The 23,830-nt window shown below is 39.8% G+C and overlaps 1 protein-coding gene across 7 annotated transcripts in view; it reads right to left on the bottom strand.

The window, feature by feature from the left end:
• adam22 (ADAM metallopeptidase domain 22) overlaps positions 1–23,830 on the bottom strand; it is a 390,158-nt gene that overhangs the window by 1,989 nt on the left and 364,339 nt on the right. For 3 of the 7 annotated variants that reach the window (XM_043690348.2, XM_087987351.1, XM_087987352.1), the window contains 2 exons: positions 10,688–10,714; positions 1,280–1,403 (listed from right to left, as the gene is read on the bottom strand). In XM_043690348.2, the coding sequence (XP_043546283.1) occupies positions 1,280–1,403; positions 10,688–10,714 (151 nt within the window). Of the gene's footprint in view, positions 1–1,279; positions 1,404–10,687; positions 10,715–11,180; positions 11,268–23,830 lie in introns of all 7 variants that reach the window. The other 4 variants (XM_043690349.2, XM_043690352.2, XM_043690353.2 and 1 more) reach the window with 2 other exon arrangements.

The raw sequence follows: 23,830 nt of genomic DNA, 5'->3' as shown, positions 1-23,830 counted from the left end.
CCTTTCCAAATCACAATGCTGAAAAGATCAACAAGTGTAGGGCTACTGCTACTATGTAGAAACCTAGATAATAAGCTTCACTGATCCCAAATTCTCCTTTGTACTTAAAGTACATACAGTTGAATGTGTCGTGACTAAAATTAATGAACAGAAAATGTTACAATAAGTTGTACAATCGAAGTATTTTTAAACTGTTAATATGGTGTAAAGATTAAAAAGATATAAATCAACATTTGTTCGTCTCAGCCTTCACATGTATACAGTTGTGTAGGAGCAATAGTAATTTAGAGACAAGTAGAGCACCTTAGTTTGTGATCACTATAATACAGTTGGAACAAACAAGGTTTAAAGTATCTTATTAATGCCAACCATCAAGCATAACAACAGAAATCTATACTGTTTCTGAATTTTCTTGCAATTTCACTATTTGAGTGGCAATGTACTGTTTAATATTTTGACTGAAAGATAATGAATTCTGATGTCTTTTTTCATATTCTTCTACAAACAGTCCATATAAGAATTGCCATTTAACAACATCAAACATGATGTGCTTGGAAGATGAAGAGTTTTCCCATCTCCTTGTCTGAATAAAAATATTTCAGGAACATTTTTGTTATTTTTGTCCTTTGGTTTTCTTCACTTATGCATGCACCAGAAGGTTAGTACCAGAAGTTGCAAGACAGAATTTGATATCTTTAAGTTAAGAGTCACAGATTTAATATACAATAAGACACTTCATTTCATCAAATAGATTTGAATTTTGAGATTGCTGGTCAGCTTAGTTGGTTAGACAGCTCACGTGCTGTTCAGCGTATTGTTAATAGCACAGAGTTTAATTTCCCCAATTCGGCTCTGATCGTCTTTAAGCCTGAATCTCCAACCTGCCCTGTGGCTTAATGAATGCAAACACAATGATTTGGCAGTCTTTAAATAATCAAGGATACTACTTGGAGAAAACTAAAATTCATATTCTTTCATTTTATAGTTTGCCACATAATAAATATAACTTTACTGATGGCTAGGGCAACTATTTTAGGATCAGATCTGCTTATAAATGGGAATGTTATTCTTCATGATGTTATTTGTAGAGAACTATGGTATTCAGGTAATAAATGATATTTACAAATATTTTTGGTGTTCATTGACATACGTAATGCCATATCAATTCAGTGTTCCAACTGATGAGCTGTGCTCAAATAAATTCCATATCTGTTTATCTTAATGAAAGCTGTTCAAATTATTACCACAGAAACTGATTACACATTTACAATTTACTTACCCGTGCACTTTGTCGACCAACTTTTGCCTCTTCATCTGGAAGAGGTGGCATTGGGTATGGGCATTTCCTACTAGAAGCAATGGACCCATTGGATGATGAATGTGACTTAGAAGGAGACAAAGTCCTAAGATGAAAAATCAAAAATCAACACAGCCTTTGACATCCTCAAGAGAATAGCAGCCAGAGTACTGAATCTGTATCAGTGCTGGTGGAGTTTAATTGAAAAACACCCAATAAACTGGTAATTTGGTAAAGGGATTTTTTTTTCGTTGTTATTTTTGACTATTAGACAATTATTATGTGATAAAAGTGGACTCTCTCTATAAAATGCATTTTATTATCCATCTGCACTCGTGTTGTGCAATGGTGAAGTGCAGGTAAGAAACTTCCCTGCAGGAAGATTAATTCAAGCTATTAACTGTCCTGGTATTTGCAGGTGGTCTGATGCAGAGCCAAATCAGTGCATGTTTAGGAACAAAATGCCCTAATCAAGGAATGTTTTGTGGTATAGGATGTATGAGAGAAGAAAAATTGTGTTAATTTAGTACAGACCAGGCTGGTACATCATACTGCTGGCTGATTGTTAAACATTTATCATAGGCAATACAAAGAGAGGAAATAAATCAAGATCACTTTGTTTACATGCATCTGGCAAAGGTTTGTATTTATAAGGTAAGGCTTGTTACTTATAAGGTGAGACCAAACACAAGAAACTATATATATTGGTAAGTGAATAAAGCAAGCAGCAAACATTGCAGACACAAGTATGAAAGGCACGGGTTCAAGACCAGACAAAGGAATCAATGCAGAAGAAAATTTTGACCAGCAAACAAAAATTATGATTACGCAAAACTCAAAATAAGCAGCATTAGTAGCATTATGCTTGATATTAAAATTGCCTGAAGTGATTACTTAACCTGGAAGTAGCTAATGAAGAGAATCATATTAAGGTGTGAAATTTACAAATATGCTTCCTTATTAGCCCAAGCTTCCTTATTAGCCCACGCTTTATTCAAAGGTTGTTAAGTTTTTCAACATAAATCAAATTTAGAATGATGCTCTCCCAATTTTATTTTAGGGCCACACTTTTTGCTATCACTTTGGAATTTTTCTCTTACCCACCCCTACACTTCCTTCTGTTGCCTTATGAGCCGACTAAACAAATTCTCTTTGATCAACGTTTTGATCACTTTTCCCAATGCAGAGGAACCTCGATTATCCGAACGACACGGGCAGGGAGTATTTTGATCAGATAATCAAATGTTCAAATAGCACAGTTTAGCCAAGCATCGGGACCTTGCAATCTTGCTTGGATAATCCGAAATTCAGATAATCGAGGTTCCTCTGTATTGCCTCACGTGAATCAGCTTTAATAATTTGTCCCTATGCCTCAGCATTTTGACGTATTTTCTCTGTTGGAAGTGCTAAATAAATGGAAGTTGCTGTTTTTAGTTCACTGAAAGAAAATTCACAGCAAACATCAAACATTACTGCTTTCCAAATATCCATTGTACTTCTAATGCAACTGAACAACAAAGTAGTGTTGCAAAATGTGAATCGACTTGCACATGTTGCTGAGTTCCTATTTTTCTTGGGGAATATATCTCTCTGGTTATGTTGTGGATTGGGAGAGAGACTAGTTGAAGCTGTTATTTTCTCACTATTTGTTCAAATGATGTGGCCACCATGTCCAACATTTGCTGCCCACCCCTACTTACCTGACAAATGAATTGATCTTACAGAGCAGTTAAGAGTCAACCACATTGCCCCTGGGTCTAGGTTCACATGTAGGTCAGACAGGATAGGCATAGCAGATTTCCTTCACTAAAACACATTAGTGAATGAGATGAGTTTTCTCTACAATCAGTTACTAGCTTTTACTTCCAGATTTATTAACTGAATTTAAATTCATTGGAACCCATGCCCCTAAAGTAATAGCCAGGGCTTATGGATTACTAGACATTACCACAACATCCCTACTCCTCCTAGTTGTTAGAAATACAGCCACATTATCATCTTGAGAAATTAAGGATGGGAAATAAATGCTACAAAATAAATTAATTCCTGGGATAACAGGACTAGAGATTGAATTGGTTACGATTGTATTCACTGAAGATTAAAAGAATGAGGGGTGTCTCATCGATAGCTATAAAATTCTAACAGGACTAGACAAGCTAAGTATAGGAAAAATGTACCTGAACCAGGGATCATAGTTTAAGGATTAAAGAGGTAAACCTTTGGGGCCGAGAGGACAAGAAATAGCTTCACTGAGAGAGTGGTGAACCTGCAAAATTCACAATCACAGAAAGCGGTTGAGGCCAAAACATGATGTGTTTTCAAGGAGGGTGTCTAAAAGGATCTAGGGATATGGGAGGATGGTGGGATTAGAGTATAGAGCTCAATGATCATCCATGATCATATTGAAAGGAGCAAGCTCAAGGGATCAAATGGTCTACTGCTTCTAGCTTATATGTTTCTATATGTTACTCCAATAATGCCCATGAATGAAGATGAAAAATATGTTCCCCAACATTCTCAGAGTCATTGGTGGAAACTCAATGAAACTGAGCTTCATGTCACAGCAATAGGTAATGAGTGAGAAGACCATTTGCTTTTGATGTGGGCTTTGCTGTGGTTCTCGATCGCAATCCTGCCATTAGCATCCCACCTCTAGGTTTTCCATCAGAAAGGGTAGATGCCATGTTATATCTAATCTAGCAAAGGAAGAACTTCTAATTACAGAGATCTTGGCAGGGTTAAAAATACTTTAACTATATGTTGATTCCTAAAACTTCAGCAAACGCATGAATAAAAAAAAGAAACTGACTCCTACTTGGAGATCCTGTTATGGGAGCTGAGGGACTGAAGTGAGGTGATATTTGCCAAATACTGGAAGAAGGGGCCAGCCTCTCTATCCAAGCAATTGTGGATGGAAACAGTCCAGGAAGTGAGCAATAGGGGAATAATCTCTCCAACCCAGACACAGTGCACGAAGAGGTTCAAGGGAATCAGGAGGTTATGAAAGGGCAATGAGATAACACATCATCCACAGTCTTTCCCAGTGAGCTTCCTGAGGCACATGTCTGAAAATGATTCTCTGTCTGTAAACACTGCTTGAGGGATTTACCTCCTTAATGCTGGATTTCTGGGTCCATCCCTTCTGCCCTGTGGAGTGAAGAGAAGGCAGTTTTTGCTGCTGTTGCTCCAGCTGCTCCTCTTGTTCCGCATCAGAGGTGCAAGTTGGAGCCCATAGCTGCTCCTATATCATGGTGCTGGGCTGACAGCAGACAAGTGCAGATCAAGCACAGGCGATGACTGATGAACAGACTTCCATGCTGTTGGAAATCATTTGTCAAGCAGCGAAAGCACTCTCTCAGAAATACAGCTGTCTCTCACTTATTCAGTTTCACTGTTTGAAAGCTTTCCAACCTATCAGTTTCACTAAAGAAGCATTGTCCACGCCATACTGACCCTGCTGAGATGCAGAGAACTTGCAAAATGTGAACTTCAGCTGTTAAATATCGCATTAAATTCAAAGGTAAATACCTGTTGTCTATTATTATGACTATCATAATATGATTAAATCTTTAGTTTGAGAGAGAGAGGCGTGGGTCCAAGATTGCTTGAAAAAAATTAACTGAGGTCAATTTTGAGGACACGAAGGCAGAGCTAACTAAAGTTTCTTGTTATTCATTCACAGGAGGTGTGCTTCTCTGGCTAGGCCCGCATTTACTTTCTGTCCTTAATTGCCCAAAGGGAGTTAAGAGTTAAGCTGTGGGTCTGGAGTCACATGTAGATCAGACCAGATAAAGACAGCAGTCTCCTTTCCTAAAGAACATTAGTGAACCAGATGGGTTGTTGCCATAACTGACAACAGTTTCATGAACATCGTGAGATTCATAATTCCAAATTTTTGATGAATTCAACGTGAATGGCAAAATACGACAAAATAAAGGTCAATAGAGATGTAATAGCAGATATGTGAGAGGATATTTCAAAATATACAAAATAGATACATTCTAATGAGTATAAAATCTTCCAAGGGACAGACCCATCATCCGTGGTTAACTAGAAATGTTAAAGATAGGACTGAATTAAAAGCATATCATTCTACAAATGCAGATGGTAGGTCAGAAGATAGACGCAATGCAAAAAAGAAATTAATTAAGTGGGAAAAGAATCAGAGTACAAGAAAAAGCTAACCAGAAATATCAAAGCAGATAGCAAGCAGTTTTAAAATGAGTTAACAAAGAGAAGTTGGTGAGGCCGCACTTGGAGTATTGTGTTCAGTTTTGGTCACCTTGCTATAGGAAGGATGTTCTTAAACTGGAAAGAGCGCAGATGAAATTTACAAGGATGTTGCCAGGACTCAATGATCTGAGTTATAGGGAGAGGTTGGACAAGATAGGACCTTTTGCTTTTGAGCGTAGGATACTGAGGGGGGACCTTATGGAAGTGTATAAGATCATGAGAGGCATGGATAGGGTGAATGCACTCAGTCTTTTCCCCAGCATTGGGAATCAAGGACTGGAGGACATCAGTTTAAGGTTAGAGGGGAAAGAATAAAAGGGAACCTGAGGGACAACATTTTTACATGGTGGGTGGTACGCATATGGAATGAGTGGAAGTGGTTGAGGCAGGCACAGTAACACCATTTAAAAGGCATTTGGACAAATACATGGATAGGAAAGGTTTAGCAGGATATGGGCCAAGTGCAGGGAAATGGGGTTAGCGTGGATGGACATTTTGGTTGACATGGACCAGTTTGGGCCTGTTTCCGTCATGCAGGACTCTGAGGTTTGTAAAATCATGAGGGGCATGGATAGGATGAATAGCCCATGTCTTTTCCCGGGGTGGGGAGCCCGGAACTGGAGGGCATGGGTTTGGGGTGAGAGGAGAAAGACTTAGAGGGGACCAGAGGGGCAGCTTTTTCACGCGGAGGGTGGTGCATGTGTGGGGTAGGCTGCCAGAGGAGGTGGTGGAGGCTGGTACAATTTCAACATTTGGAAGGCATCTGGAGGGGTGTATGGGTGGGGGTGGGGGGTTGGAGGGATGTGGGCTGGGTGCTGGCAGGTGGGACTAGATTGATTTGGGTTGTCTGGTTGGCATGGACGGGTTGGACTGAAGGGTCTGTTTCCGTGCTGTACATCTCTAAAGAGAGTACTGATCCCTCTCTGATTTTCTCCACAAAGAGTCATAAGCAGAATTAACCTCCAATAGTAAGCTTTGGGGCTGGAGGCTCAGTAGATACGATGCTGAACTAACTAACAGGAGTCTATTTTAAACTGCCAGCTGGAGCTGTGCTGCTGGGTGCAGAAGGTGACTGTGGATTGAATCAGCTGGGTGACTTCAATCAATCTGCTAACTGGCTGGCTGGCCCCAGATAATAATTGCATGTTATTGGATCACCCACCTGTAACTCCATGATATTTGAATGGTAGTTCAAGGCTTCAGGCCACTGAGGGGCAAAAACTAAGTATACATTCCAAGAGCATTGTTTTTAATATTGCAAGTATCTATTTGGGATTAAGAAGTGGGAGAAGATAGCAGCACAGGTCCCTGTCAGCAAAGAGAGGTAGTAATTGCCCTCTGTCTGATACATTCTGAACAAATAAAACAACAAATGTCGGGCAGATGTGGCCTGCCAATTCTTGATTGGTTGCACAGCTCGGCTTTAAAGATGCCACTGGGCCAGGAATCCAGGGGGATCCTGGCAGAGACTAGTGCTTCCAAGTTGGATAAAGGGATCAGTGGAGCACCACAGGGGTAATGATGTAAAAGTAGTGCGGCAAGTTTGGAAGATAGCACGAGAAAACACTTGCAGAGAGAATCCATCCAGGAAACTCACTAAAATGGGCTCTTGACCAATATTTGAGTTTTCATAAAACAGAATGATTTAAGAGCTGTTCTCTATTGCTCTGGTATTAATGCTCAATCTCAGGTTTTTGTTTCCTATATGGAGAAGAAGGTAAAATGTTATCCTTCTGAAGGAATCTTCTGGGTGAAATAAAATTATATTTATTAAAAGGGAGCCTGTTTTTAATTCATCTCATTAGCAATTACATGGATACCGGTCGTGAAAATAAATAATTTGCAAACATGGATAACATTAGGATTTTAAAATGTAAACCAAAAAAAAACACAATTTTTTTTTAAATGAAGAAAATTTTACTTAAGAACAAATGCAAATTCTTTTTTTTAGATGGATCATAATTTTCTGTAATGACCTGTATGAGTCCTACAGATCTGTCTTTCTGCTCCTTCACTGTAGCCTGGCACCATATTTTCTAATAAATCTCTATGTTATAATGTTCCATGTTTCTAATGTTTTACAAGGAATAGCTCACTGTTGCAAGGACATACCCAAGGTCAGCCATAAAGCTGGCAAGATTGGTGCAAATGAGAATTTATAGCAATAATGCAATTGCATGTAGCTTAAGTTATTAAATCTAGCCAATCAACTATGAAGGATACTCTTCTAATTCAACCGTCTTTAAGTTTGACCATCCAAACAAAAGGAGAACCTTCAAGAATTTATTTCTGCTCTTCATTTCTGAGAGCCATTGAGATGTTATAAATGAATAAGGACACTTCTGTATTTGGTTTCTGCAAAAGGTATATTGAAGAGCCACAAACAGCCCTGAATGTGAACTATATGTCACCAGGTAATATGGGACGGCAGTGACAGGCTATTGTCACAACACTACTAAGACTGCAAACATTCGAGTTAAACCTGAAGAGGGAACTGGCATCACACCAATCAGAACCCTACTATATTAGGCTATTTTAGACTAGTTTGTGGAGTCTATTATAAGTGCTACATGCTACTAAACATAGGTTTGCATGTTTGTATTAAAAAATAGGCAATCTTGTCACCACAATATAATAAGGATCAAGTTTAGTATACTGGAGGCAATCATTTTATTTCAGACGTACTGTCAAATAATTTCAATTAGTTCTCAGCAATGCTGTGCAGTTTCTATTATATCTAAATAATAAATATTTGATCATACTATTTTCCATATTGCCACATTATTAACAGAATTTTAAAAATTTTAAATCCTGTCAGTTCTGCACTGTTTACAGTGAAGAAAGCAACAGCAGGCCTCAGTATAGAATAGTGAATGAATGGGGTATAAGCAGGTTAGTAGGCAGCCATTCCATGTGACAGCTAGTGATCATCCACAGACTCACAATCAGCAGTGTGTTACAGTACATGCATCACTGTATCAGAATCTACACAGTTAATACGCAGCACATGGGAGAAAGGACATGACTAAGCGATTTGCATGTTTCTAGTTATGGAATACGGTTTCTGGATAAAGACACAAAATATAAAATTAATCTAATTTATTAATACTGCATTGAAAATATATAATGGTTGTAATCCTAGCTATTAAAGAGCCTAAGATAGAGGTTAATTGTTCCATATCTAACTGGGTAGCATGTGATGTTTAGCACACTGCATGAATTTAAGACCATTTAAAAACCTTTTCTTGTAATTCCAGGCTCAACCCAAATAGGGAAACTGAAGTGCAAAGTTCTACTTAATCTTTTCTTCTGTTGAAGATTTAAAATTTGTTACTTTATTTGCCTCATAGCCTTAAATGAGTTATAAGAATCCATGATAGGGTAAATTGTGAGTCATCTATTGGAAGGGTCATAGCTAGCTGCCATCATTCAGTTTCTTCTTATCTTTCAGCTAGCTTTGAAAATGTTCACAAGTGATTCCTGATACTGATGTTCACACTCCTTGTGGGAGGTTTAAGTACATAAACAGTCCACCAGATCTCCAGTAATATCCAGACTACAGGGGATTCTAAATGTAATTTTGGTAAGTGACATCTTTCTCTGACTTGCTTAAGGTGTCCTGTCTGATGATTTTATGCTAATTTTATATTTAATACGCTTCCATCATATAATTTTAAGTACTGTATATGGATAAGCAAGTGTATTAAAATATGATATGAAGTTAATTTATGTGCAGTGGCCCAGGAGGTGGAAAATTGACCCGATAATTCAGTTGGTTCAAACTGAGTATCTATTTTGCAAATTAACTGATTACACAATATGTTTCTGGCTTGCCATTGTGGCTGTGTTAATACTTCATTGCAAAAGAAGTATTGACTCTATCAATATAAATGTACTCAGTCACAATTTGTTTTGACAGTACAGTGGAAAGGCTGTCCATTCTTCCCTCAAGAGAGTTGTACACCCCTCCACTGAAGGTACCCATGGCAACAGGTTCCAATTTTTTGACCCATCTGAGTGAAAATACTTATGCAAGAAGGGCCCGAATGGGCCCAAACCAGCCCTCTGCTAGATACAGGAATCAGAAGAATCATGTGTCATACAGCATTCAGGAGAAGTATTGGGTCATTTGCTTGTTTCACATTTTCTTTTCCTGCTCTTGAACAAGGTAGCTGCATTTTGGATTGTGTAAAATAGCATCGAATTTGGACCATAGAGTTTTCTTCAACATATTGATTTGATTAATGCATCAGCACTGTACATGGACTTCTTGTCTTTATTATTTGGACATGATTGAATAATTCCTTTTTCAATTATGCTCCAAATGCACTGAGCTCCATAGGCTAATTAATATGAATCCAATTCTGATAGTAAAGAACTTAACAGCTACTATTCAGTACTCTGCTCACTTAAAAAGATTAAAAATGAAGTTTAAAACATTTCCACGGCATTGTATGGTTTTCACAATGACTGGAAAGTTTGAAAATACAAAGTGATATAACCAATCGGTCTTCATTTTGAACAAAGTGCAGTGCGTTTTTCATGTAAAAAGGGGGCATGATCTGTTCCTCTCCATAGTTGTGTTTATAATTATCTCTCACAGGTTTAACCAAGTAATCAGCGGATGGAGTGTCTGGGATATTAAATTCAACTACACCAATTCTCCTGTACCAAGGATCTAACAAGCCTTTGGGTTATTGCATTACGCTCTGCATGTTCTCTCTCAGCATGGACTGAAAAATATACAAGTGAAATTCAGTCAAAATGTTTCTCCAGCCCAGATGCTCCTCCTTTAAGGTGTGCTGTATGTAGCGTAACACAGAAGCATTAGATGAGATCCAAAGGATGCTTTTCTTTGAGACACAATCCAAACATCTTACAGGGTAGCAATGTGACTAAGAAATCAAAGAACAAAACCATTCTATGCCATAAACATGGAGAAATATGAATCCTGAATTAAAATAATTATTACTAACAATAAACTGAATGCATATACAAGAAATCAGCTGAAGAGTAGAGTGATTCAAAACAAGCTTAGCAGGTAGCTGGTATTTGCATAATTTCACCGTCAGTTTGAAATCAAGAACATTTGTTGAAAAATCTGCAGTGAAAATATGTAAACCCACTAGAGTTTGGTATGTAGAGTTTTGCACTCACCCTTCACCCATGTTCCTGTTGCATTGCCTGATGGCACATTATGCACATCATTGCAGCATAAGAGCAGAATTTTATTGCAGATGTAATTGTCCAACAGGATATCGTGTACAGTGAAAATGACATTATCAGAGCAGTGGGTAGAACAATGTGGATACTAAAGTGCTGTATGATCTGTTGGAAACACCAATTTCTGTATTGCTAGTGGCAATCCTGTTAACTCACTGAGTAATTTTTATTAATGGAAAAAAATAATGGTGGTGCTGGAGGAAGCATGCACTACGGCAATTCTACATAGGGGACCTCAGCACTGGATGCAAACAGGAGCTGCAATTGCACATGAAGCTGGACAGTTATCAGAGGCAGCAAATGAACAAGGGCCACTTCCACCTGCAGTAGCTTGTACTTTTATACAAGGCAGCAGGTCCAGTCATAATGTGCTGCAACAGCTCTGGAAATAAATACATTTTAAAAAATACAATGATTTCAGAAATACCTAAAGTACGGTCCTTCAGTGTTTTTATTCACATCTTCTACCCACTTAGCTACATTATATTCTCTTTTGTACCATGGGTTTAAATACCTGCAGAAAGCATTGGTGGGCACAAAGAAAATGGAAGAAGAAGAAGAAAAGAAATCTGAGATCATAGCAAAGCTTAGCAAAGAGCTTCTTTCTTCACCAAAATACAAGTGAATGTGCCACATACTTCACTATGGATCTTCTCAGAAAACTGCAATGCAGACAAATGTCACAATCCAAGCTACATCAAAGCGTGCACAGTTCACTTAACAATGACATGGGGCCAGCTTTTCAAGTTATATTTAAATTAAATTCCAGTCTTGAATACGACAATTATTTGTGGCATTTTGCACATCATACATGATAGCATGAATTCATTGCAGAATGTATTCATTCTCTTTAATTTGCTGATTTGTTTTAACAATAGGATATTTTAAATTTTACTTTCACTTGCAAAGAAAATGACCTCAGAGAACTGTGCCGAGGCTGTTGTTACTCTATTGAAGAAAAACCTTGGAACAATAAATTAAGAACAATCAAAACTTCAAATAATTGTGGAATATTATATCACTTCATTTTCTGTATAACCTGGTGAACATCACTAATAGCCTCTTAAATCAGAAATTACCTCTGTTAAAGACTACAGCACAATCCTCTTGCTTTACAACTAGCAAGGATACAGAATAAGCAGTCTTCCAGCGTTTTGCCAACCTCACAAGATAGCTGCACTATTCTGCACTTTTCCCAGTGGCTGCAAAATTCAAGTAGCACAAGCTCCTTGAACATGTTGCATTCTGTGGCTAGAAAACAGACATTTTTTCATGTATTAGTAGACATGGTCCATCTCATCAAGTATCTGCCCCTGTCGCATTACCAAAATGGGTCCTATCAAAGTCACAAATGATGTCCTATGTAACTTCTTAAAAAAATTCCTTCATGGGACAATGGAGTCACTGGCTAGACAAGCATTTATACCTTATCTCTGAATGCCCTTGAGAAGGTGCTGGTGAGCCACTTGTCTTAAACATTGCGGTTCATGGTGAGTAGATACACCATGGAACTGTTAGGAAGGAAGTTACAGGATTTTTACACTGTCATAATAAATGAACAGCGAGATTGTTCCAAATCAGGGCATGGTCTTACTTGGAACGGAACCTGGAGCTTGTGGTACCATTTGTATCTGTTGCCCTTGTTCTGACAGGTGGTAGAAGCTATGAGTTTGGAAGATGCTGTTGTACTGTCAGCACGGAAACAGACCCTTTGGTCCAACCAGTCCGTATTGAACATATTCCCAAACTAAACTAGTCTCACCCGTCTACTCCTGCCCCATAAATCTTTCCTATTCATGTACTCATCCAAGTGTCTTTTAAATGTTGAAACTGTACCCACAAAAGAGTCTTGATGAGTTGTTGCAGTGAACCGTATTGATGGTCTCCACAGCTGTCACTGTATGCTGGTGCTGGAGAGAATGACTGTTTCAGATGGTGAGCAAATTACTGCAGGTGCTGGAATCTATACTGAAAACAAAACCAACTTTCTGGGCTCAATATTAAGTTCAAGACCTTCAGATTGTGAACCCATTCCCTCCCTTTCTTTTAGCTTTCCTGGTTGTATTCTCTGTCAGCATGTCCTCTCTCCCCTCCCCTCCCCTGTCTGTTTTCTCAGTTTGGCAGTTAGACGCACCATTGTTTTGCCATTCTCACATTCTGATCACTGAATCGGAACTATCCACATCATTTCTCCCCCAAACCTTCCCACTATAGCCATAAATGCTGCCCCCTCCACGCTTCACTTCAGCTCTGACGAAGCATCATCTAGACTTGAAACGTTAGCTTGTTCTCTGTCCATGGATGCTGCCTGATCTGCTGTAATCTCCAGCACATTTTTGTTTTCAGTTTAAGATTGTGAGTTGAGCTTCTTGAGAGTTGTTAGAGTTGCACTCCTCCAGGCAATTGAAGAAAGTTGTTAAAGAGATAAATCTCCTTCCTCAATCTTATTGACATATTTGTAGTCTTTGACAGGGTTGATCAGCGGTTTCCTGCAACACATCTGCACTGTCATCCATTTGAGCGGGACTGCACTCACCTGCTGCAACTTTCAAGTTTCAAATGGTAGTCAGTGAGTATCTGCATGCCAGTGTTTCCTATTCAATTACCCTTTTCACTGGTCCCCAAGGATTCTCCTTGGTCACCTCCTAAATTTCTCATCCACATGCTATCCCTCAACAACATCATCTGCTGATAATACCCAGTCCTACATCATTACACCATCTCAACTGACTCCTGTGCTGTCTCTGAATTATCAGACTACTTACCTGACATCTTGGCAAGACATAACTGGTGCAATGCCAAAGGGATCAATGCTGAGGCGTCAACTATTTCCCATCTATATCAGTGACTTGGTTAAAGGAACTGAATGTACAGTTGTTAAATTTACAGATGGTACTCTAAAAGGTGGGTGATTACGTTGTGAAGAGGATATAAGGAGCCTGCAGATGTATATAGATGGGTTAAACAAAAATATGGTAGATGGAGTATAATGTGGCAAAATGTGAACTCCACACTAGCAAGAATAGTGTGATCAGAATGTGAGAATGGTATATTATTTAATTGGAGAGAGAATGAAAAACTGAGCTGCAGAGACATCTCAGAGTCTTGCTACCTGAATCACAAAATGTTAATATGCAGATACAGGAAGTGATTAGGAAAGCAAATGGAATTTTGTCTATTAATACAAGAGAACGGGAATAAAACAGTTGAGATATTTTAATTATTTTAATGATAAAAGCATGGGTGAGACCACACTTAGAGTACTTTATACAGTTTTGATTGCCTTTTTAAGTACATAATTGGTTGACAAGCAGTTCAGAGAAGGTTTGTTTGATGCATTTCTGAGATGAATGGATTCATTTAGAGGACTACACATGGAGGGCTGGAGAATGGGACCAACTGCATAGCTCCTTCTGAAGCTGACACACACATGATGGGCCAAATGGCCTCCTTCTCTCGTGTAAAATTCTAAGATACTGTCTTTTGAGGAAAGTTTAGACAGCTTCATGGTGAAGCACAAGGATCTACTTTTTGTCATTTATATAAACGATTTGGATGTGAGCATGAGGTATAGTTAGTAAGTTTGCAGATGACACCAAAATTGAAAGTGTAGCGGACAGCGAAGAAGGTTACCTCAGATTACAAAGGGATTTTGATCAGATGGGGCAATGGGCTGAGAAGTGGCAGATGGAGTTTAATTCAGATAAGTGCGAGGTGCTGCATTTGGGAAAGCAAATCTTAGCAGGACTTATACACTTAATAGTAAGGTCCTAGGGAGTGTTGCTGAACAAAGAGACTTTGGAGTGCAGGTACATAGCTCCTTGAAAGTGGAGTCGCAGGTAGATAGGATAGTGAAGAAGGTGTTTGGTATGCTTTCCTTTATTGGTCAGAGTATTGAGTACAGGAGTTGGGAGGTCATGTTGCAGCTGTACAGGACATTGGTTAGGCCACTGTTGGAATATTGCGTGCAATTCTGGTCTCCTTCCTATCAGAAAGATGTTGCGAAACTTGAAACGGTTCAGAAAAGATTTACAAGGATGCTGCCAGGTTTGGAAGATTTGAGTTATAGGGAGAGGCTGAACAGGCTAGGACTATTTTCCTTGGAGTATCGGAGGCTCAGGGGTGACCTTATAGATGTTTATAAAATTATGAGGTGAATGGGTAGGGTAAATAGACAAAGTATTTTCTCGGGGGCGGAGGAGTCCAGAACTAGAGGGCATAGGTTTAGGGTGAGAGGGGAAAGATTATAAAAGTGACCTGAGGGGCAACTTTTTCACACAGAGGGTGGTATGTGTATGGAATGAGCTGCCAGAGGATGTGGTGGAGGCTGGTACAATTGCAACATTCAAAAAGCATCTGGATGGGTATGTGAATAGGAAGGGTTTGAAGGGATTTGGGCCAGGTGCTGGCAGGTGGGGCTAGATTGGGTTGGGATATCTGGTCGGCATGGACGGGTTGGATCGAAGGGTTTGTTTCCATTCATCTATATGACTCTATGAATTCACTGGAGTTTAGAAGAATTTGAAGATCTTATAGAATCATATCTGATCCTGAAGGCACTTGGCAGGGTGAATGCAGAAAGAACGTTTTTTTCTTCTGGGAGAGATGTTATCGAGGAGACATTGTTTAAAACTAAGGCATCTCATATAAGGCATTAATTCAGAGATTAGGAGAATCCTTTTCTCTCAGAGTACGAAAGTCTCTGGAGTTAACTTCACCAGAGAACAGTGGAGGCAGGGTCATTGAATATTTTAAAGGTGGAATTAGATAGATTATTGACTAATAAGGGACTCAAAGCATATTGAAGGTAGGCAAGAAAGTGGACTCACTTACTGAATGGTGGAATAGCTTGAAGAGTGGACAGGAATTGAGGAAACAGGAAATGAGTTACTTGATGTACTCACCACTAAATACCTAACCTATAGCCTGCTGTGATTCACATGTTGACATATATTTATCACTGGATAAGCACAAGTGTCCTCCAATTATATATTCAGAAGATCAAAGCCATCGTCTTCGCAAGGTTTGTGAAGGTTTGTAGCTCAGGTTGAGGTTCAGGGTGTAGGTTTGCTCACTGAGCTGTAGGTTTGATGTCTAGATGTTTCATTACCTGGCTAGGTAACATCATCAGTGGCGACCTCCAAGTGAAGCGAAGCTGTTGTCTCCTGCTTTCTATTTATATCTTTCTCCTGGATGGGGTTCCTGGGGTTTGTGGTGATGTAATTTCCTGTTCATTTTCTGAGGGGTTGATAGATGGCATCTAGATCTATGTGCTTATTTATGGCGTTGTGGTTGGAGTGCCAGGCCTCTAGGAATTCTCTTGCATGTCTTTGCTTAGCCAGTCCCAGGATAGATGTGTTGTCCCAGTCGAAATGGTGGTTTCTTTCATCCGTGTGTAGGGCTATGAGGGAGAGGGGGTCATGTCTTTTTGTGGCTAGCTGGTGTTCATGTATCCTGGTGGCTAACTTTCTTCCTGTTTGTCCTACGTAGTGTTTGTGGCAGTCCTTGCATGGAATTTTATAGTTGACGTTGGTTTTGTCCATAGGTTGGACTGGGTCTTTTAGGTTTGTTAGTTTTTGTTTGAGAGTGTTGGTGGGTTTGTGTACTACTAGGATTCCGAGGGGTCTCAGTAGTCTGGCTGTCATTTCTGAAACTTCTTTGATGTATGGTAAGGTGGTTAGGGTTTCTGGCTGTGTTTGGTCTGCTTGTCGTGGTTTGTTCTTGAGGAATCTGCGCACTGTGTTATTTGAGTATCTGTTCTTCTTGAATACGTTGTATAGGTGGTTCTCCTCTGTTTTTCGAAGTTCGTCTGTGCTGCAGTGTGTGGTGGCTCGTTGGAATAGTGTTCTGATACAGCTTTGTTTGTGTGTGTTAGGATGGTTGCTGGTGTAGTTGAGCATTTGGTCAGTGTTTGTCGGTTTTCTGTATACGCAGGTTTGTAGTTCTCCCTTGTCCTTTCTTTCGACTGTGACGTCCAGGAATGCGAGTTTGTTGTCAGTTTCTTACTCCTTGGTGAACTTTATGCCTGTGAGGATGTTGTTGAGGATGTTAAATGTCTCTTCTATCTTATTTCGTTTTGTGATGACAAAGGTGTCGAAAAACAGAGGAGAACCACCTATACAACGTATTCAAGAAGAACAGATACTCAAATAACACAGTGCGCAGATTCCTCAAGAACAAACCACGACAAGCAGACCAAACACAGCCAGAAACCCTAACCACCTTACCATACATCAAAGAAGTTTCAGAAATGACAGCCAGACTACTGAGACCCCTCGGAATCCTAGTAGTACACAAACCCACCAACACTCTCAAACAAAAACTAACAAGCTTAAAAGACCCAGTCCAACCCATGGACAAAACCAACGTCATCTACAAAATTCCATGCAAGGACTGCCACAAACACTACGTAGGACAAACAGGAAGAAAGTTAGCCACCAGGATACATGAACACCAGCTAGCCACAAAAAGACATGACCCCCTCTCCCTCATAGCCCTAAACACGGATGAAAAAAAACACCATTTTGACTGGGACAACACATCTATCCTGGGACAAGCTAAGCAAAGACATGCCAGAGAATTCCTAGAGGCCTGGCACTCCAACCACAATGCTATAAACAAGCACATAGATCTAGATGCCATCTATCAACCCCTCAGAAAACGAACAGGAAATGACATCACCACAAACCCCAGGAACCCCATCCAGGAGAAAGATATAAATAGAAAGCAGGAGACAACAGCTTCGCTTCACTTGGAGGTCGCAACTGATGATGTTACCTAGCCAGGTAATGAAACGTCTGGATATCAAACCTACAGCTCAGCGAGCAAACCTATACCCTAAGCCATTTTCTTAATTCTGTGTTGCAAACTCCACCTTCCTAGCTACTGAGGTTAAATAAGATCGTTTACAACCTTGATGCTATACCTACCCATTAAGATGAGTTACTTACCATTTATCTGGACCATCACAAAAACTACTTCATTTCAATACCACAACATTACCTCATTTTTATTTATGCCAAGGTTTCCTTCACTGTTATATTCTTCATTAACTTGAAGTCATCCAAATCACTGCTGCTCCTGTCTTTACTTTCACCAAGCACCATTGACCATTAAGGCCAGTTCTCACTGGTGTATATTAACTCTATTAAGTTCTGTAGAAGTCAGACTAAACTCAAAATATCAACTCCGCTTCTCTCTCCACTGATACTACTCCACCTGCCAAGATATTTCAGCAATTTCTATGTTCGTTTCCAGCACCCACAGTTGACAACTTATATTAGAATGTTAGCCCTCTGTTGAACAATACCTTGATTTTAAAATGTTCATATTTGTTTTTATATTTCTCCATAATCTTGGCCTTCCTTTCTCTATAATTGCCTCCACCTTCACAATACTTTGTCATCTGGATAGGATGGACTGCACCTCAGGGTTCTGAAGGAGATGACTGAGGAGATTGTGGAGGCATTGATGGTGATCTTTCAGGAATCACTGAATCAGAGAGGGTCCCAGAGGATTGGAAAATGGCTCATGTAACACCCCTGTTTAAGAAGGGAGGGAGACCATGGTAGAGGATATTATAGATCGGTTAGCCTGACCATAGGGATCGATAAGATTTTAGAGTCCATTAGTTAGGATGAGACTGTACAGTAGATTTTGTAGAATCCCTACAGTGTGGCAGTATCAGTGGAGAGAGAAGCAGAGTGTGGAATCAGGCCATTCGGCCCAACGACTCCACCCCCACCCCCTACCCTGTTACACTGCATTTCCCATGCCTAATGCATCTAGCCTGCACACTACTGGTAATTTAGCACAGCCAATTTACCTAACCTGCACGGCTTTGTACTGTGGGAGGAAACGGGAACACACCCACGCATACGCTAGGAGAATATGCAAACTTCACACAGACAATCACCCGAAATCTGGGATCGAACCCAGGTCCCTGGCACTATGAGGCTGCAGTGCTAATCACTGAGCCACCATGCCTATACCTTTGCTCCTATATCTTCCGGTCTATGACCTTTGTATCTGCATTCTTTTAATTCTTGAATCTTGAGAGCCTTCAATTTTAATTGTTCCAGCATTGAGGTGTATGCTTTCAGCTACCAAGACCATAAGCTCGAGAATTTTTATTTTAAACATTGCTGACTCTCCACCCCTCTTCTCTCATTTAAAACACTCCTTAAAAACTGCATCATTGATCAATGTTTTGATCATCTGCCCTTGTATCCTCGTATGAGGCTCATTTCAAATTTTGCTGAATAATGTCTGTGAAGCAAGTTGGCATGTCGTATAATATTAGAAGTACTGTATAAGTAACAGTGGTTGTTATTGGTTTAACATACTGACTAATTTACAAAATTATTAGTTGCTACTATTTACCAAGATTATTTCTTGGATTGTCAATACAGATATGATTGATATGTCGCATTACCCATTTTACAATGTATGAAACTAGTGTGCAAAACTCCATGTTGCCAACTATTGTCCGAGTGCAAAATACAAGACAAAAACAAATATTTATGGTAATGTAATTACTTTAGTGAAATAATAATGAAATGCTGCTCATAAGTAACCGTGAGTTCTGGTGTCACAAATGGTCTTTCAAACCAAAATACTGGTCCAGATGTTGGATTGCACATGCTATGGTGTGAGATCTAGGTAAAACGTTTGTTGCAAGTGGAAATAGACTTGCAGAAGGATGACATCAAACTGGCTTACTGGTTTTAGACTAATGGGAAGCCTTGACGGAGGCTTAGAGAGACAATAAGGAGGAGGGCAAACATGGGCCATTTAGTTCCACATTCAGGCAGGTAAAATAACTTTTAATGTAAATTTGGTTCTGTTTATAAATGTTGGTTTGACTATTGGATACACAAAAAACTGGTATAGGACACTTGGCACAAACTGATGATTAGTCTGGAACCATGAGCATATAAAGTTTTCATACAGCTGTCACTCCTGGTTTGCAACAGCAAAAGATCAAATGCAATTTTCTGGCAGGGTATCCTAACCAGTGCAATTCCAAAAAACCAGCACTCAAATTTTGCTGTGCTTTGGAAATAACTACTAAATACAGAATCAAATACATTGCATTATAGAACATCAACCTCATTTGCAGTCTGTTAGAGATTTCAACATCAAGCATACTTGGCTCATGCTGAAAAAACAGTTCAGATGAAAGCTATTGTAATGTACGTATCATTTTACCATTACTTGAATTGCAAAAGTACATCAAAAGTAAGCAGTATTACAAAACATACTATAATAAACGTTAACTGAGATTAAAGCTTCTTACTCCGAAGCAGTGCTTTAAGACAATAATACCCATAGCTGAAAAACAATTCCTTTCAAATATTTGGCAGTCCAATAAGATTGTGGAACTGTTAATTTTCAACTCTGAAAGGATTATTTAGCTAATTAATGAAAATCTGAAGCATCGAACAGTTTGATTAAAGTTTAATAACATAATTATTAACATAATTATTAATTGAGAATGCATCTCCAGTGACAGTGTTCTCCACACATCATGGACCAAGTCCCAGTGAGACCTCATGGTCTGATGAATCTATCCAGCAAATATAAATTACCTATTGGTCATTGATTTACACAACAAATAAATGAAATTAAACACATTCACACGTTAATGAAAACCTTTCACATTATAAAACAGATCAAAACTTTATCCAGTACATCTGTTCTCAAAGAATTTTGTACGTTACTTGCGTATGTGCAGATTTTAAAGTTACTCCCAAAGTGGGGTTTGGAAGTAAAACAGTACTGAGAGAGGAAAAGAGCAGTCCTGAGCTACAGCCTGGTCCTATCCTTCAGGTGGGTGCTTGTTTGAGCCTGAAGTGTCAATGCTAGTTGCTGGAGTGCCTGCAATATCAGCCTGTGCCTCCAGAGTGCTCTGCTCGTGTATTGAAGAGGTGCCATGATAGTTGGGAAACAAGGGCAGGGGTTGTCAAATGTTGGATGTCAATGTCAGTGGATGAGGGTTGCATCCAGCTAGTGCCCATGAATTGTGCCTTCCGATACAGTTTTGATGTACAGAACAAAGGAATAAGGAATCACTCAGCCCTATGGCTCTTCAAACTTGTTCTGCCATTTGATAAGATCACGGCTGATTTTAACCTCAGATGTACATTCCTGTATATCCTTGAAAGTCTTTCAACTCTGAAAGTACTTTTGCAATCAAGAATTGCGTTATCTCTACCTTAAAAACTTTTAAAGATTCTGCATCCACTGCCTTCTCAGGAAGGGAACTCCAAAGACTCACAACCCTCTGAGAGAAAGATTGTTTATTCAATTCTCTTTTAAATAGGCCTCCCCTTACTTTTAAGCTGTGATTTCTAATTCTAGATTCAAACACAAGTGGAGGTCCTTCAGAGCAAGTAGCCAGCTCTGAAATTGCTAAATACCTGCTCTGATTTTCATGGCATGTTTTCTTTTGCTGCATTGGGTAAGATAGGAAGCTGAATATTATTGAGGCAAATTGAGCCTTTCATAACTTGAGCATTTATCAAGTAATAATCCCTCTTAATTGGAAATTTGTCTCTGCCTAGAGAAAATCTCACCTCACCACTTGCCAGAAGTATCGCTCCTGACGTCAGGATGGGCCTCGCTGGGACTTTTGACTATCTCTGCCACAAAGCTTGCCATAGCTTGCAGTGTCCAGATCCCTGTAAGATTCTATCCAATGTCTCTGAACTTCTGGGAAACAGCTCATTCCAAGTTCATGTTTCATACTGGAGCAATTCTCCATATACCTCTCATTCAAATTGAGTCTGACTGGCAGAGATGATAACACTCTTTTCTGACCTTGAGCCTGTGATAATACTGCTCCTAGGTTCAGGAAACTGGTGTTAGTTTCCAATATGAAAGGGAAATGGAAGTCTGGGTATCCATGGATAAGTGATGAGATAAGCTTCTATTTGAGGGCTCAAAGGGGGCCTTCACATGCTGGGAATCCAATTCTTTATGAAGTCTTGAAGTATCATGACTTATACATTTGCTCTCTTCAACATTTTCAGCATTCTCTGATTTGTTCAGCAAGTTATGAAACTGGATGGGCAACTGTGCATGGCCTTACATAAACTTCCTATAAGAACCAGCTAGCCCTAAGAATCCACGTAGTTTCTCTGTGCTACATATGTACCATGTGGATTTTCTCATAGTCAGGTGAAATGTCTTCCTTGGTAACAAAGTATGCAAGATATCATATCTTTGTGAGGAAACGTTTGCACTTCTCTGTCTGACTTTCAAGTTAAACAAAGCCAAACGGATGAAGATGGTGTCTAATCTTTAAGAGTCTCCTCAACTGTCGAGGTGAAGATGAGTTTATTGCCCAAATACATAAAATGTCAGACCTCAGCATGACAGGCATTCTCAACTTCCTTAATTCTAGTGGAGTGTCAATCAGGTTAAGAACTACCAGAAACTTAGGCCATGAAAAATGTGATTAAGGTCAGATAGGGGCAGCTTGACCCAGCCATGAAAAGGGATGACCCTATCTCCTTAAATGGAAGAAACATCAATCAAATCACACCCCTCAATAAGGTGGTCATGGAAAAAAACTTTTGTGTCAATCAGATGTGATGCTTCTATATTGCAAAATATCGCTTTAGGGGAAGTCCCAATGCTTTATATTAGCCTGAGCTTCTTCCTGAAGGTATGTTCCCCACTTCTAGCCATTTTGAAGTGCCTAGCCTGGTCACAATCCAACACAGCTTTGAAGCAACTCTTGAGTGGGATCAGCTATGAGGCAAACCATGGAGAAAGGACAACAAGGACTAAAACTGCTTTTACTGGACAGTGCCTCCTACCCAGTACAAGGTCCACATGCTCTCCCGTGTTCACAGTCACCTCCCTTCCTTCACCCTAGGAGTCTAATAGTTTCCCATCATCTGGACACCATAGAAGGATTACTAAAGCCTCCTCAACTCTCTCCAGATATTTCCATCCTTCAGTCCTTCAGTTAGGCAGTCCTTCAGCTGCCCATCCTTTACCAATTTGAAGGAGGGATCAAGAGGACGACGCAGTCAAACAACTTTGCCACCTCGAGGGAAGTGGAGACTGGTTCTTCAACATTGGATTACTTGTAATTATAAGATCAAGCTGTGTTAGGCTACTTCTACCCTCTTGTGGACTGCTGGGGACTTCTTTGAATATCAGTACCTTTTCCCAGTATTTCTTGTAGAGTCATAGAGATGTACAGCACAGAAACCCTTCAGTCCAACTCATCCATGCTGACCAGATATCCCAAACTAATCTAGTCCCATTTGCCAGCACTTGCCCCATATTCCTCTAAACGCTTCCTATTAAAATACCCATTCAGATGCCTTTTAAATATTGCAATCTCAACCACTTCCTCTGGCAGCTCATTCCATACACGCACCACCCTCTGTGTGAAAAGGTTGCCCCTTAGGTCTCTTTTATATCTTTCCCCTCTCACCCTAAACCTATGCCCTCTAGTTCTGGACTCCCCCATCCAGGGAAAAGACTTTGTCTATTTACCTTATCCATGCCCTTCATGATTTTATAAAGCTCTATAAAGTTACCCCTCAGCCTCTGACGCCCCAGGGAAAACAGCCCCAGCCTATTCAGCCTTCCCTATTGCTCAAATCCTCCAACCCTGGCAACATCTTTGTAAATCTTTTCTGAATCTTTTCAAGTTTCACAACACTCTTCCGATAGGAAGGATACTAGAATTGCATGCAATATTCCAACAGTGGCCTAACCAATGTCCTGTACAGCCGCAACATGCCCTCCCAACTCCTGTACTCAATGCTCTGACCAATAAAGGAAAGCATACCAAACACCTTCTTCACTATCTTATCTACCTACGACTCTACTTTCAAGGAGCTATAAACCTGTACTCCAAGGTCTCTTTGTTCAGCAATTTTCCCTAGGACCTTGCCATTAAATGATGAAAAGTAGTGGACCCAGTACCGATCCTTGTGGCACTCCACTGGTCAGAAGCCTCCAGTCTGAAAAACAACCCTCCACCACCACCCTGTCTTCTACCTTCGAGTCAGTTCTGTATCCAAATGGCTAGTTCTCCCTGTATTCCATGAG

This window comes from Chiloscyllium plagiosum, unplaced genomic scaffold (genome assembly GCF_037043375.1).
Source record: "Chiloscyllium plagiosum isolate Xiang-an unplaced genomic scaffold, Cpla_swu_hap1 HiC_scaffold_5, whole genome shotgun sequence".
In the NCBI taxonomy this organism is placed as follows: Eukaryota; Metazoa; Chordata; class Chondrichthyes; order Orectolobiformes; family Hemiscylliidae; genus Chiloscyllium; species Chiloscyllium plagiosum.
The sequence above is the reverse complement of the archived record's forward strand: the minus strand, read 5'-3'. Positions and strand labels throughout refer to the sequence as shown.